Source organism: Populus trichocarpa, chromosome 15 (genome assembly GCF_000002775.5).
Source record: "Populus trichocarpa isolate Nisqually-1 chromosome 15, P.trichocarpa_v4.1, whole genome shotgun sequence".
NCBI classification, from domain to species: domain Eukaryota; kingdom Viridiplantae; phylum Streptophyta; class Magnoliopsida; order Malpighiales; family Salicaceae; genus Populus; species Populus trichocarpa.
In genome coordinates this window covers 11369732-11384033 of record NC_037299.2, presented here as the reverse complement: position 1 = coordinate 11384033, position 14302 = coordinate 11369732, and the positions used below count along the sequence as shown (strand labels likewise).

At 34.4% G+C, this 14302-nt stretch overlaps 2 protein-coding genes across 3 annotated transcripts; one reads left to right on the top strand and one right to left on the bottom strand.

The window, feature by feature from the left end:
• Positions 1 to 1999: 1999 nt before the first annotated feature.
• Positions 2000 to 4950, top strand: LOC7463098 (probable ubiquitin-like-specific protease 2A). The gene is made up of 7 exons (XM_002322190.4): positions 2000 to 2298; positions 3493 to 3745; positions 3830 to 3997; positions 4085 to 4216; positions 4298 to 4379; positions 4466 to 4576; positions 4668 to 4950. The coding sequence occupies exons 1-7, from the start codon at positions 2238 to 2240 to the stop codon at positions 4737 to 4739; spliced, it is 879 nt and encodes a 292-aa protein (XP_002322226.2). The 5' UTR covers positions 2000 to 2237; the 3' UTR covers positions 4740 to 4950.
• An 805-nt stretch (positions 4951 to 5755) lies between these two features.
• Positions 5756 to 12430, bottom strand: LOC7463097 (uncharacterized). 2 transcript variants are annotated; one of them, XR_002978229.2, is made up of 13 exons: positions 12150 to 12430; positions 11972 to 12080; positions 11702 to 11876; positions 11285 to 11470; positions 10791 to 10951; positions 9968 to 10244; positions 9435 to 9649; positions 9093 to 9191; positions 8473 to 9002; positions 7335 to 8104; positions 6938 to 7136; positions 6313 to 6456; positions 5938 to 6169 (listed from the first exon to the last, which is right to left on the bottom strand). XR_002978229.2 is itself a non-coding variant. In XM_024586943.2 (12 exons), exons 1-12 carry the CDS (start codon positions 12348 to 12350, stop codon positions 6011 to 6013), a joined length of 3081 nt encoding a protein of 1026 aa, XP_024442711.1. In that variant the 5' UTR covers positions 12351 to 12429; the 3' UTR covers positions 5756 to 6010. The 2 variants fall into 2 exon arrangements, 1 of the variants encoding a protein (XP_024442711.1); XM_024586943.2 differs by lacking the exon at positions 6313 to 6456 and having other exon boundaries at positions 5756 to 6169; positions 12150 to 12429.
• Between the last annotated feature and the right edge of the window lie 1872 nt (positions 12431 to 14302).

Here is a 14302-nt window from a genome sequence, read left to right as displayed (position 1 = left end):
TCTTCTTGCTCGTTGTTTGTTTTCCCATCACCCAACTTTGTCATTTATATTTAATAATTGGCCTTTTTTTATTAACTATGAAGCTTGTCTAAACTTGTAAGAAATTATGACTTTTTGCTTAATTAATCATTTACACTTAGATGTTAAACATTATGTACTTATAATCTTCATGGTCTATTTTGGTATTGATTAATCTTAAAAAAAAAAATAGAATTGGCTTTATTTTGTTATTAGGTTTTACTTGTAAAAATTATTATGATCTCAATTATATCTTCAAGTCAGTGTTTCATACATTTACATAATAATCATTGTCTAATTCTAAGTATATCTCTATCATAGACTTGACCTTAAATGATGCTCTTAGAACTATTCAAGAGCATCTACTATTCATTCAAGTTTAGATTATCAACATTTATAATGTAGTCGAGTCTATAAATATTTTCCAAATAAGGTAACCTAATGATGATAAGAATTTCAACAATAACCATCTTATGCATATTCATCATAAATTACCCCTGTTTGATTATTGTCTGCGCTACAGTGTGGGTCAAATCAAATTTTATTTTAGACGTAAAAAATATTCAAGTGTTGTTAATATGTTTTATAGTATAGAAGTTTTTTTTAACTACATGGAGATTGACTTAGTGCGACCTGATCGACTTTGCAGGTTTAAAGACAACCGAGATGACCGAAAAAAATATAGTTTGACTCAATGATGACTATTTTTTAAAAACATTTAAATAAAAATATACTAGATCAACTCAAGTTAACCTACCAAATTTGATGCCCAAGTTACGAGATCCTGATAATCCTATAGAAAGCACATAAATAAATAAATAAATTAAATCAAGTTCTCAATCAATCTAATGTTGAAGGATGAAATTGAAAATAAAATTCAACTAAAAAATGAATTGATTCAACCAGTGTTAACTTATCAAATCTGGGTTATGGGATCAAGATAACCCTATAAAAAATAAATTATAACAAATTATGAAACTCAATTCACTAATGTTTCAAACCCACCTAAAATCTATCTAAACCAATAGTCGAACATCATTGTCTCTCTCTCGTGGAAAAAAAAAACAATAGTAAGAAATAGCAAAAATACATGAGTTAGCTTGGTATTTTACACATTGAATTCATGATTTGTATGTTGGGGTTACAAAATAAATTCAAGTAAATAATGCCCAATATAACTTTGGTTGATTTATATAAACATCACAATGCATTTAATGTTAGAGACTTAAACGATATCCTAAAACTAATAAAAAATTGTAGATGCAAGGCGTTGAACCATTCAAAATATTAAAGAGGGTTGGATCAAATGTTTATGATATTCAATTATTCATCAGTTAACTTTGATATTAACTCTATTTATAAAAAATAATTGTATACTAATTCTATTATTAGTAATATAATGATCGTCGTTGAGACACTAATCCTATCATTATTAATATATATTAATGTTATTTTGGATGAATTAGTTTTTACTTGGGTTTGCAAGATTCATTGATTCCTAATTTGTTAATTAAGATCACTGGATTCAACCTATAAACACTTTTGATTCTAATATATACTAGAAATTATAGTTTTAAAACCTGACCCGACCCGATGCTAGAATCGGGCCGAGTTGCAGAAAAAACAGGGAAAGAAAAAACTCGATGTGACTAGGCTAACCCGGCGACCCGGTCAAAAACCCGGTTGTAACCCGTTGACTTTTTTTTTATTAAAACGATGTTGTTTTAATTTTTTTAAAAAAAAAATTAAACCGGACGACCTAATAACCCGATCAACACCTAAAACCCGGATCTTAAATCAGACCGGCCACCAAACCGGATCTAAAAACCATGCTAGAGATATTAGGATACCTTCGCTATATTAAGTACAAGTGCAAAGGGCATTGAAATATTTAGGGTTTGTTTTAGAATATTAAATATGAAATTGACAATTTTGATGATGGATTAAAAAAAAAAGATTGCATCTTTGCAAAACACGTGTCTTTCTCTTTCTCTTTCCCTCTCACTTCTTCTTCTTCTTCTTTTATTCTCTTTCTCCTCTTTAATGTATTATTTTCCTGCGTCAGAAAGAAAAGAAACTATCCACCTACGGACAGCAACGCTGCATGACCATTTGAATAGATAACACGGCGTGACTTGGGTCTTGGCGCTCTCTTCATAATCGAGAAGACAAGCTCCAAAGAGAGAAACTTCATTTATTTTCTTTTTCCAGGAACAACAATGGCAAAGAGAAAACGTGAAGATGGAATAAGTTCTGCTGACACCAAATCTCCCATTTCAGGTAAAAACATAATCGATTTTGTCTCCTCTTTTGAAAACCCTTCTCATGTATTGGCAATGACCAATGTTGTTAATTTTGGTCTTTGATACTCGAAAACGATCAGAGAAGTCGAAGTGTTCCGGTGTTGTTTGTGAGCTTAATCATTAATAGTGGATTTTTTCTCAGTAGTAACCCAACCTAAGTACAATTGTCATTCAATTGATCAATGTTTTCCTTAAAACCTTGAAACCCTTTTCCATTTCGCTTTCTTTGTCGAGTTCTAGTATAGAGAAAGTGATTGTTGTCTAGGTTTCTATTCATTTCTTGATGAATAATCTTGAATGGTTTTACTTGAATAAGTTTCGTCTTTCTTATCGTTATGATCTTTCTTGGACTCTTTGGTCTCATAAATTCCAATTGTTGTCTAATCTTATTGACTGGTGGTGTTTTGATCCATGTTAACTTGCTTCATGATGTATTTAGGTTAACTTTTGTAATTAATTTAAGTTGTTTTTTTTTTAACTTTTAACTCAAATAATAGTCATAAGTATGTTTGGTTAGAAATATTTTTTAACTTAGATAAAAAATTTGTAATAATTCAAAATTTTGATTTAATCAAAAGTTTCAATTTTTAACTTCTAGCTTAATACTATATTCCCTCTTCAAAAAAATTGTTTGAAGTCATTTTTACCAAACATACTTTAATTTAAAGTCATTTTAACTCATTTTTGCTTTAAGTCGTTTATGGAAACAATTCTTGGATCATGACACAAATTCAAAAATTACAATTCAAAAGTCATGCCAAAAGACTCTAAATGAACAGTTATATGTCATTCTTTTCCCTTGGGTAAACAATACTTGTTGGATCCTATCAAAATATTCATAGAGGGAATTTCTTTTAGGTAAACACAATGTACAAGTGTTAGAATTACCAATGAAAAGATTAAGAGTGATTGTCAAAAATAAATAATTAGTCAGGAAGCTTAATAGTGTGTCTGGATTGTTGTTTGACTTGTTTCTCTAGGGCAGTGATTGTTCATTTACAATATTAGATATATGTTTGGTAGTATAAATAATTGAAAGCATCTAGTGGAACAGCCTATATTGGGTGCTGAATGGAGAAATTTTATGGAAGAGATTTACATAAATGTTCCCAGCTGGTTCAAGACTGAGGTATTGTTTAGTTGAATTTGAGTTCTTATCATGCTTTGGCAGAGACCTATGAGCGGATGGCGAAACATCGTTCATGTTGGATACATATGCTAGCACACATGTATGCTGGTGGAAAGAAAATAACTAAACAAGAAGCTGAAGAATTAAGGAGCTTTAAGTTAACATCTCAGTGTTATTTGGGCACATTCCCTTGCAGTGCCCGATCAAAGAGGAGAATTAAGCGCAAGAAAGCAATTGTAAAAGAGATAAGAGAAAAGATAAAGCTAGATAGCGGAGCATTTGACTGCTACTTCGAGTAAGCAGTCACCCCTAGAACTATACAAGCCTTAAATTGTTTAATATGTCGACTGTGTCTGAAAATATGTCTGAATAAATGCAGACACATGTGGAGGAACTTCTCGGAAGATAAGAGGACTTTCATTACTTACTTTGATTGCTTATGGTTTAACCTGTACACTAAAGCATCCTTTAAAGGAAAGGTCCTGACATGGATCAAGAAGAAGCAAATTTTTTCGAAGAAATATGTTCTTGTTCCCATCGTCCACTGGTAAGGCTCTGCGTAACAAAGCTACTTGATGTCTATTCTATTGTCAATGCATAATGTTCAAACTTTTGGATTTTTCTTTCTTTCCAGGAGTCATTGGAGCCTCTTGATCTTCTGTCACCTTGGTGAGAGTCTCCAGTCAAAACTCAGGACACCGTGCATGCTGTTGCTGGATTCACTTGAAAAGGCAGGACCCAGGTGCCTCGAACCAGATATAAGAAAGTACGAGATCCTTCTGCAATTGATTTTTTTTTCAAGTAAATATTTCTAATGGGGTACTTAACACGGGTGCTTTTTTTTCAGGTTTGTATTGGATATTTATAAATCAGAAGGCAGGGCTGAAAATAAAGAGCTTATTTCTAAAATTCCATTGTTGGTGCCCAAGGTGACCATAATCCGTCCATCACTTTCTGCATCTAGAATCTGAGGATGTTCCCTTAAATTAAACCTACCTTGCTGAAATCTTTCCAGGTGCCACAACAAAGAGGTGGTGAAGAATGTGGCAATTATGTTCTGTACTATATAAATTTGTTTGTTCAGGGCGCTCCGGAGAATTTCTGCATGGATGACTACCCTTACTTTGTAAGTTCTTGCCGTTGCATCGTGTTTCCGTGAAGCATAATCTGTATACCACATTAATGGATTGGGATACCCTTTCTTTGATGCAATGCAGATGAAACAAAACTGGTTCAGTCCTGGATGCTTGGAGGCCTTTTTTGAGAAACTGGAACCAATTGAAATGTAATCTCATCAATTTTTACGGGATGTGAATATTTTTGAGGGGTGATGCATGGTAGTTTGCCCACTTTCAAGCGACCTTGCTGGCATTTTGGCAATCTGTTTGTGAGTGCTGGTTCCCAGTCATTCTCTTTCCTTCCAACCTTTTAAGCAACCTTGTCTAATTAGGTATTATAAACACCAGACTTTTCATTCTATAAATTAACTGTTTGATCTCACATTACACTGAAGGTCCACAAACAGCATAACTCGTCTAACACCAAACAAGGCTAGAATCCAAAAGCCAGATTATAAGATATTCCACAGTTCCAAGCTTCTACATATCGACACAAGTGTCAATGAGCATGATCATGAAGCAAAAACAAAAGAAATGTTAAGACAAGACAAGCGCTGCTATCTTTTTAGGCTGTGAGATTTGCTGCTCCCCATTCCTTTTATTTATTTATTGGGGAGGGGGGGGCGGACCTCAATGCAGTTCCCTGACCAATATATGCACATTCTCAATTTGAGTCCCAAACCTTTAAGTTTTATCAATTTGGTTTTGAATATTTCAGACAATTCTTTAGGTTTTTATGTTATTCTTTCACTTCACACGGTTTGTTTTTCACACAGTACTGTGTTTTTGCATTAACTTGAAAAAATATCAATTTAAAGTTTTTTTATTTAATATTTTCTGCTATGAAAAAAAAAGACCATTTACAAAAAAACAACAAATACAAAAGTCATCACCAATCCTTCTAATTTCAAAGCAGCAAAAGACTAAGAACTGGTTCAAAGTTCTGATTCAATCAAGGTGTTCCCGCACGCATAATTAATTTTCCCATCCAGGCCATCTGAAACATAACGCGTAGTTTTGAGAGAAGAAACCTAAATTGATCTAAACATAACTTGCAGAAAAGCTTTGCACTACCTAGTAATAAATCCATTACGACCATGGCTCATGGGGGCTGGGCGTGCCAGTTAGACAGGCCTGCCCGCCGGCAGTAATGAATACTACGGAAAGTTGGAAACAAGGTTCCAGCATTGAACACCAAACTCCACATGATTGTTTTTTTTTGTATTACTCTAATCTGTGCTACCTGGTTTCAAAAAACCAGCATGGTTGGCGTGGGATTTCACAAAATGCCTCGGAGAAATTAGACAAGTACACCGTGTGTGTGTTCGTTATTGATCTATGTCCTAATTCTACTCCGAAAAACGAGTGATGACTTTACAAAGAACATATAATCAACCTAGAAACTGTACAAAAATGGTGTATAATTAAAAAAGATCAAAGATCTAGTATTCTACATTTGAGAAGGGGATTTTGATTTTCGTCATGGATAGGTTGGAAGAAACACCGATGCTCCTTGGCTTCAATGTACTTTCTGCGGACTCTAGTACCCTGGAAGCTTGCAGGGCCATCTCAGCATGAATTCGGAGGCATGACACGGCCATCTAAGATAAAATTTAACAGTGTTAGATTTAGAAATGATTCGGATAGCATGAAATCTGAAACGAAATCAAGTATTTCAAATATGAATTGAGATAATAGGCCAAAATGCATATTCCAGGGTATTTTTCATATGGCATGAACTTACAAGTATTTCAATAGTATGCTTATTCACGAGCAATTTTCAACTAGTACACACAACTACTGAAGCAGGTATGGAAACAATGGGTCTGACATTATCCCATCCAGTATGTGTATGCAATTACCCACATGCGTTGATATCCAGACATCGCTGCCATTAAGAAACAAGAAAACATGCCTTTTTCAGTATGGCACACATGCTACCATGATTATGCATTTCTCTACAGTAGACAAAAGTTCTTTCAGTATTACTATGCTCGCTCTTGCATCATCCTAGTATAGTCAAGCTCAACCTGTATGGAGGAATGTTCCTTATTACCTATGACCCTTTTTTACAGCTAATATTTTCAAGAATTCAATATGTTTAGGACATGGTTATTATTTGAAGAGGAAGAAAATAATTAGATTCACATAGAAGAACATTCAGAAACAAAAGTGCAACCTAGGAACTATATGGCCCATAGAGTCGTGAAACTTCTAGATATGAATGTCTAGATAGAGTTCATACAATCATAATAATAGTAATAATAATAATAATAATAATAATAATAATAATAATAATAATAATAAACAATCAAAATAATAAAGCAACACGGAAATTCCCATATGGAGCACCAGAGTTCCTTGCTTACTGTATAGCACTCTCTGTCTGTATCCGACTCAGCTACATCAAGGGCCCAAGTGCGAACCCACTCAAGCCCCTTAGAAACTTCAAGATTTCCTTCGGTTAGGGTTGATGCAACAAAAGATGGATTAAGTGACACCAACACGCTTGAAGCAGCAAAAAGGACAGCTCTTCTGACATAAGCTTCTTTGTGATGGCATATCTCTCTGCATAAAGCATGCATCATTAACTTGCCAATAACATATGTTGTCCCCCTCTAAGCAAGCACATAACAAACTGATGTAAGGTGAACTACAATCCACTAAATATGCACGTAAACTTAATTTGGACCAGGTTATGGAACATTGATCCCAAGATGCCATTTCCATCACTTAATAACACAATTACAAGTTTTTATTCATTACCTGGATCTTAACATATCTAGAAGAGAAGGAGCCAATGCAGATGCTTCAGGATGCATGGAAACACATCTCATACAAACACCAAGCATGTAGATGAGTTTCCCCAGGACAATAAAATCTCTACCAAGTAAGTCCACACCATGCCTTTTCTTATCAAAACCCTCCATCGCTGGAAGCATAAACGCTGCTGAATAAACAGGGAATTTATTTTGGGTCCATCCCGACTGATTTTCTGGTGCGTTTGCTGATCTGACACTCCATCTACGAATCTTCCCTTTTCTGATCTGACCTGGTTTGAGTGGAAGTTCTCTCTCATACCGATTAGAATAGTTCAGCAGGGTTCCTGTTTCTGAGACCTCTCTCCAAAAACCAGCTCCAAGAGGCCCCATGCTGCTAGGTAAGAACCAAGCTTGGCTCTCTGATATAGTTGATATGAGGGCCCTTGATTGATGTGTTGGTTTCATAGTCTTAGAATCTGCAAGCTCCTGAGCTGCTTCAGTCATTACATCAAGAATCATTATGCGTTGGCTTGTGTCTACATTTGGTGAATATAGAAGTTTGTTTAGACTTTCGAGAGACTGGAAAGGACAAGAGACAAGCAAGGCAACCAAGGCTCTCTGCCTTTTTTCTTCAGCTGTTTCTTCCTCACCTTCTACAGCCAAATCAGAGCAACGAACCTGTACAAGAGTTCTAACAAGATCCCCCGCTATGTGTGTAAGTTCATCAGGTGATGCTCGCACAAGCTTTTCAACAACATCAAGAGCCCGCTCTACCTGTAACATAAAATAAGGTCACTAACTACAAGAAAAAAAATATTTTCCATCAATTATTCATAAAACAATTTAAGGGTCTCACAGAAAATCTAATTACAGATGTCATTACAGTTCCTTGGAAAACCATCCAAGAAATCCCTCATATCCCAGGATATTCCAACCATTGAGATAAAGAGTAAATCATTACAGTTCAAAATCATAATTTCATAGAATAGATGACAGCAGATCATTTATAGACAAATTTCACCAAATGAGATCTCACATCTCACATGACATGTGAATCTTATGGATAAAGAGTAACTAATTGGACATCACTCTTGGTGGAACCTTTAAGGCATAAAACCAACCAATGAACTCCATTGACTTACCCCATCAGCGTCATCAGATTTACGTAGGGCTCCAACTACATCAACCAACTGTGTAAGTTTTCTCTTCAAGTCTGTGTCATCATCTGTCAAATCATATGGCTGCAAAGATGAATCACTGGAGGAATCAGAATTCTCACTTGCAGCTTCATCCTCATCTTCATCAGAGGCTGATCCATAATTCAGAGTAGCTAGATCGATAATCTCATCAGGATCAAGCAGCTTAAATTGAGACAATTTCTTACTTTCAGCTTTCTCACTCTTGCCCCTTCCTTGATTTGTAGAATAGTCCAGGTCCTTTTCTGTCTGTGAGGTGGATAATCTTTTTGTTTCATCAGTGTGCTTCTCTGTGTGATTATGATTAGACGGAGTATCTTTCTCAGGTTTAGTAAATCCAAACTCCCAGTCAAAAGTCTCTCCAAAGCAGTTATCATCCAGGTATAGAGGATTTTTGGGGTCGATTACTTGAGAGAACACCAAAGCAATATTGCTAGCCATTTTCCGAATCAAATAAGTAGGGCTCTCTAGTCTAACTGCCAGCAATAAAGATTAGATATTAGGGAAAAAGTATAGCAGAGCTCATTGCAGAATTCTTAGGAAATTGAAGCAGAACAGAAATATACAGCTAACTCCTTGAAGAATTGAGTGCATCAAATCCTTGGAATTGTCTAGCTCCTCTTTAGAAATCCTCTCCATGCAAAGACCTATAGCAGCAGTTACATCTGTATTGTAGATGGAAGGGTAACCAAAATTGCAAAGAAGACTAATAAGATTAATAGCATGGTCCTAACATCTCAGGGATGTGCACACTTGAACAATCCAGGGTTTCTTTTAATGCATCAAACCCCATTATGTAATATAAGACTTTATGAATGAATCCTTCTCATTAATAAGTAACCTTTCACAACTTTATGTTAAAGAGATCAATTTTATGAATAACTCTAAAAATAAGTGAGAAAGGATACAAGCTTGCTGCTCCATTGGGGTTGATTGCACGAACTCCCGTCGAGACCATACTGCCATCAGATGCTGCATCATGTCTACGAGACCACGGGTTTCACACCCTTTAGTAAGTGAATTAGAGACAGGTGGACATTCAAAAACAGCAAATTGAATGATCCATCGTAGGCAACAGAAGGGAAATATTTTCCATAGTAAAAATTTGTCCAAAAACAGGGACCTGCAAAAATAATAAACAAAAAATGACAACCAGTATTACAGTAAAGCCGTTCCATAAGAACAATAAACATAGCATTCTAAATTTATCTCAATGTCCTTGTATGCCAGAACATTCTTGTTTGTTTTTTAAATTCCTGTGCAGAACATGATTGGTGATTCACAATGAGCTCAGCAGTAGGAATATAACATCATCAGAGCTTAATTGTCATCCATGAAACCAAAGAGAGAATTTTTTGGGGGGAAGGTGGAGTGGGTGGAGGCTAAAGCCCTAACAGAATCATCTCCATTTTTATTGGGGAAAATATATCATGTTGCTGACCTGACAGCTGGCTGGTTATTAAAGATCCGATTAAACAATATCCAAAGAATCCAGTAAGCTTCAGTATCAGTTGCATGTTCAATTGACAGTTGACGCAGGAGCTGCTCAGAGATTCTTTCAACAGCATAGGGGTCTTTAATTGCTCCCATTATCTTTAACCAAAATTGAGATCCAGCATCTGACTCAAGCAGATCTGCCATAACTGAATCAATACTTGATGATAAGAAGCTCCGGATGTGTCCAAGAACATGAGAGACTAATTCTCCTAGTAGCACATCTGCAAACATGACAATAAATTCCAGTTGCATCAATTCTAGTACAAAATCCTAACAATGAAACATCTCAGAGTGGCTTAGTGATAAACCACTTCTACAGGAAACTCCTAATAAAGTTAAAGTAAGCTTGAATAGGAATCTTGTAGGCAATGTGTTCATCAAAGACTCCTAATCAAGTGCAAACAAAATTAAATCAGGGGAGATAGAATGTAGAGCCTGCTTGAAAATTGAATGTAACAACCACAGGGCCAGACTCTATTACATTCTTTGTAACCATTGCCAGGGGCCTGATACTGGGTAATGAAAGTAGATCACATTTTAAGCCCTGTAAAATATGAACTTAAGTTCGAATTAGTTGCAGTGAAATAAGAAATTTCCATTCAGAATTTTTTTTCTGTGATTTATAGTAGACAGCTTCTATTTCACACTTGATGCAAGCTAAATATAACTTAATACAGGATTCCTTCTAAAGGGAAGTTATACGCTAACCATTCACATCTAGCAAAAACATGAATTTGGAACTGTAGTGCTAGAAATATTTCAATTACCTGAAGCCCCACGTCGACAAATACGAGAAAATGTTTCCCCGATAAATAGCAGTATACCATCCAGTTCAAAATTATGTGGGGTAGCTTCTTCATCAAATAGATTCTTATCCCTCTCTTCTGCTCCATGGAGAAGCTGAAAGGTGATCTGCCTGAAGAACGAACTATATAACTCTTGTAAAGCAAAACAATATACTGGAGTTTCGGGGAAGAAGTTGCTGTATGATCAAGTATTGATATTACATTTGCAAACCATGAGAGAATAATTAAGAGAGAGTGATAAAACAAGTATACAACATCAAACTTAAAACAGCGATTCATGGAACCATGGAACACATGACCATGCATGATGTCGAATATCACATCAGAGAATAGGGGCATTGGAACTGGGTCTTAGTGTCTTAGTCATCCTTACCAAGATTTGGGAACTAATACACGTACATATGCACAAATACTCAAATCCACAAAATAACTACCAAATAAGAGACCAAGGATACTGTGATGAAAGCGAAGTTGGGGCTCTTGGTTGTGCTTTGTCAGGAATAGATGCAACAATTTGAGCCACCCTAGACGCCAATGGTTGGAGCTGTACAATTGTAAAATCCTCATAAAGTTGAGAACTGCCGAACTCTCTAGCAATTTGTAGCACGCCATCATTTTCAAGCAAGCACAATACAAGTAACCTGACAGAATTGTTAAAAAGATGTCAACAAGTAGAATAAAATCTTTCAACAATATTTCATAAACCTAATCAAATGTACAATAACACAAACAAAACCACGAAAATGAAACCACAATTATCATCAGTTAAATGCATTCATCACAGCATTGCTTTTAAAATAACACAAAGCATCATCATCATCCCTGAATGGATAAAATCAACAATTATTCTTCCACACAAACTAAATTTATACCTTTCAGTATTGGATTGAACAGCGTTAACATCAACAACACTTCCATTTCCCTTGTACTGTAGGTAAGGAACTAAAGTCTGAACAACCTCCGTGGCGAATCCATTGACAAAGAAAACATCATAAACATGCTTTTTCGCCGAAACCGGAAAACAAGCTAACCAGTCGGACACAACATCTACATCGAAGTGCAAACGGCAGTATACATACATCATCAGCAATCACAAATAATTAATTGAAAGTTCCAGATTAATACTGTTTATTATTAATTACCAAGTAATAAAACCCTAGCAAATGTCGGAAACGCAGCTCCTCTGCCTCGGTAAAATGTTTGCCACCACTCGCTCCTCTCGTTTGCAGAAGGAATTTTAGCACTACGAATCTGAAAAAAAATATTTATTTATTGATAAAATAAAGTTAAAAACAAAAGAGAAAATCAATGGACAGTAACCTGTTCTCTGAAACTTTCATCAATAGTAGGTAAAATGAGGGATGAATCTAGAGGGAAGAGAAGGAGAGCGAGAGAGTGGAGAGAGCAAATGAGTTGGTCTACGTGTTTGGCAGATTTTATTTCTGAAATAATTTGTCCAACTTTCTCGAGAATCCCGCTCTCCACTTCTCTCCTTCTCTTTGCATCTCCCTCCGTTTCCATCTTCACTTCTGCAATTTTGCAAGCTCTCTCTCGCTCGATGCTTTCTCGCTGTGGAAATGGAAATATCAAATTAATTCAGCCACGCTTATTATAGCATATCAGTGAGCTAGTTTCAAAGTATTTTTCATTTTTTTAAAATTAAAAATAATAAAAAGATTTCAAAAAGTAAATAATATGTTTTACATTTTTATACATATTTAGTTTAAATTATTAGCTATTGAGAAATTATTTAATTAAAAAATAAATAAAGGTGCATATCCTAAGCCAATTTTTACGGCCCAAATTTTTCAATAAAGGTGATAAGTACATTACCTGTAATATAATATAGGAGTTATCATTTTTTTTCGTTTGGTTTTTATTAAAAAAAAATAATTAAATCAAAAAATTTTAAAAAAAAAACCGAAATCGGTTCAAACTGACTAGTTTCGGTTCGGTTTGGTTTTTTAGGACTAAAACCGGTTCAAACCAGTTTGGCTCGGTTTTTTCAGTTTGGCTCGTTTTTTTTCGGTTTGGGTTCGGTTCGGTTCGGTTTTTTCGATTTCAGGCTTATAAAACCAAAACCGAACCGGTCAGTTTTTTCAAAATTTTAATCGATTTAATCGGTTTTTTTCCACAGTTAAGTTTTTTCGATATTTTTTATTTCAATTTTCTTAGTTTAATCAATTATAATCAATCATCTTCAGCAATTATAATTATTTTTTTAATATATCTTTATATTTAATTAAGTCGATTTTATCCTTGAATATATGTTAAGTTTCTAACTTGTCATCCTGGTAAAACTCTCAGCCCCGACAACTTAGAATTACTTATGTGTTTTGAACATAATTATTTTTCAATTCCAAAATACCCTTGCAAGTTAGACAAATAGAAGTACTTTTTGTGCATATCAAGTGATAAATTCTGTTGGTTTAGTCTAAAAATCATGCTATAAAGATAGATTAAAAACTTAAAATATATTTAAGGATAAAATTGATTTAATTAGGCATGTGGGTATAGATTAGGAATTACCCTATTATATAAATATAGATCAAGCCAATATTAACCCTAGAAATTGTTGTAAAGGTTTTTTCTAAGACAAAAAAAAAGATAATAAAATTTTTAAATATACTGATTTTATAGGAAAATATAATAAGAAATAAACTTATACTGATTTTTTCTCTTCAACTTGATATTAATGTTTTTTTTTCTTTAATCTATATCTTGATAACAGGGACTCAATGCATATGCTATTTATTCAATAGATTGCAAAACAAGTATTTTTGTTTACGTGATTTTGTGGGGCCATTTTCAAAGTAAAATTTTATTTAATTTTATGGTAATTTTAAAAAATCCTCGAAACATTTACAATGATTTAAATCATAGAGTAAAATAATATATTTCTTTAGTCAAGATGTTATTTTTTAATTTATGCATTTTTATTTTATCAACAACATGGTTTTTTTGAATAAAAAATTCATACAAATTCAAATGCTTTAAATTAGGAGGAAAAAAAAGCATTCCTTTAGCCAAAACTCCCTTTTCATTATTCACTTATTTATTTTGATATAAAAAAAAAACATTTTTTCTATTAGAAGCATGGTTTTTCATATAAATCTTATCATGATCCGTGAATCAATTTTCAATAAAGAAATAAAAAAATAGTATCAATAAAGGGGATAAGTTCCTAAAAGCAGTGAAGAAGGGCCCAGGGATAACATTCACAGATCAAATTCCAGTCATGCAGACATAGCAAGTCATCACAGGGTACTTGAAATTATTTGAAAAGGGCTTTGAGTTCGCAAAGTTACATCTTACTTGCAATAACTTTAATGAAGCTCAAGTCATTAATGCCAGTATGACAAGATACATAAAAGAAATGGGAACTGGGAACCATAAGAGCAGCTAAGAAGGCACATGTTGCTTTAGAGTTGCAGGTATTACAATAGGGATGCTGCTACGGCTTCATTCCAGGA

Coding starts and splice junctions, on each gene's coding strand:
- LOC7463098 (XM_002322190.4), top strand. CDS start 2,238: ATGGCAAAGAGAAAACGTGAAGATGGAATAAGTTCTGCTGACACCAAA. Junction 2,299..3,492: donor CACCAAATCTCCCATTTCAG/GTAAAAACATAA, acceptor ATGCTTTGGCAG/AGACCTATGAGCGGATGGCG. Junction 3,746..3,829: donor GCATTTGACTGCTACTTCGA/GTAAGCAGTCAC, acceptor GAATAAATGCAG/ACACATGTGGAGGAACTTCT.
- LOC7463097 (XM_024586943.2), bottom strand. CDS start 12,350: ATGGAAACGGAGGGAGATGCAAAGAGAAGGAGAGAAGTGGAGAGCGGG. Junction 10,952..11,284: donor CCAACTTCGCTTTCATCACA/GTATCCTTGGTC, acceptor AGAGTTATATAG/TTCGTTCTTCAGGCAGATCA. Junction 8,105..8,472: donor AATCTGATGACGCTGATGGG/GTAAGTCAATGG, acceptor TTTATGTTACAG/GTAGAGCGGGCTCTTGATGT.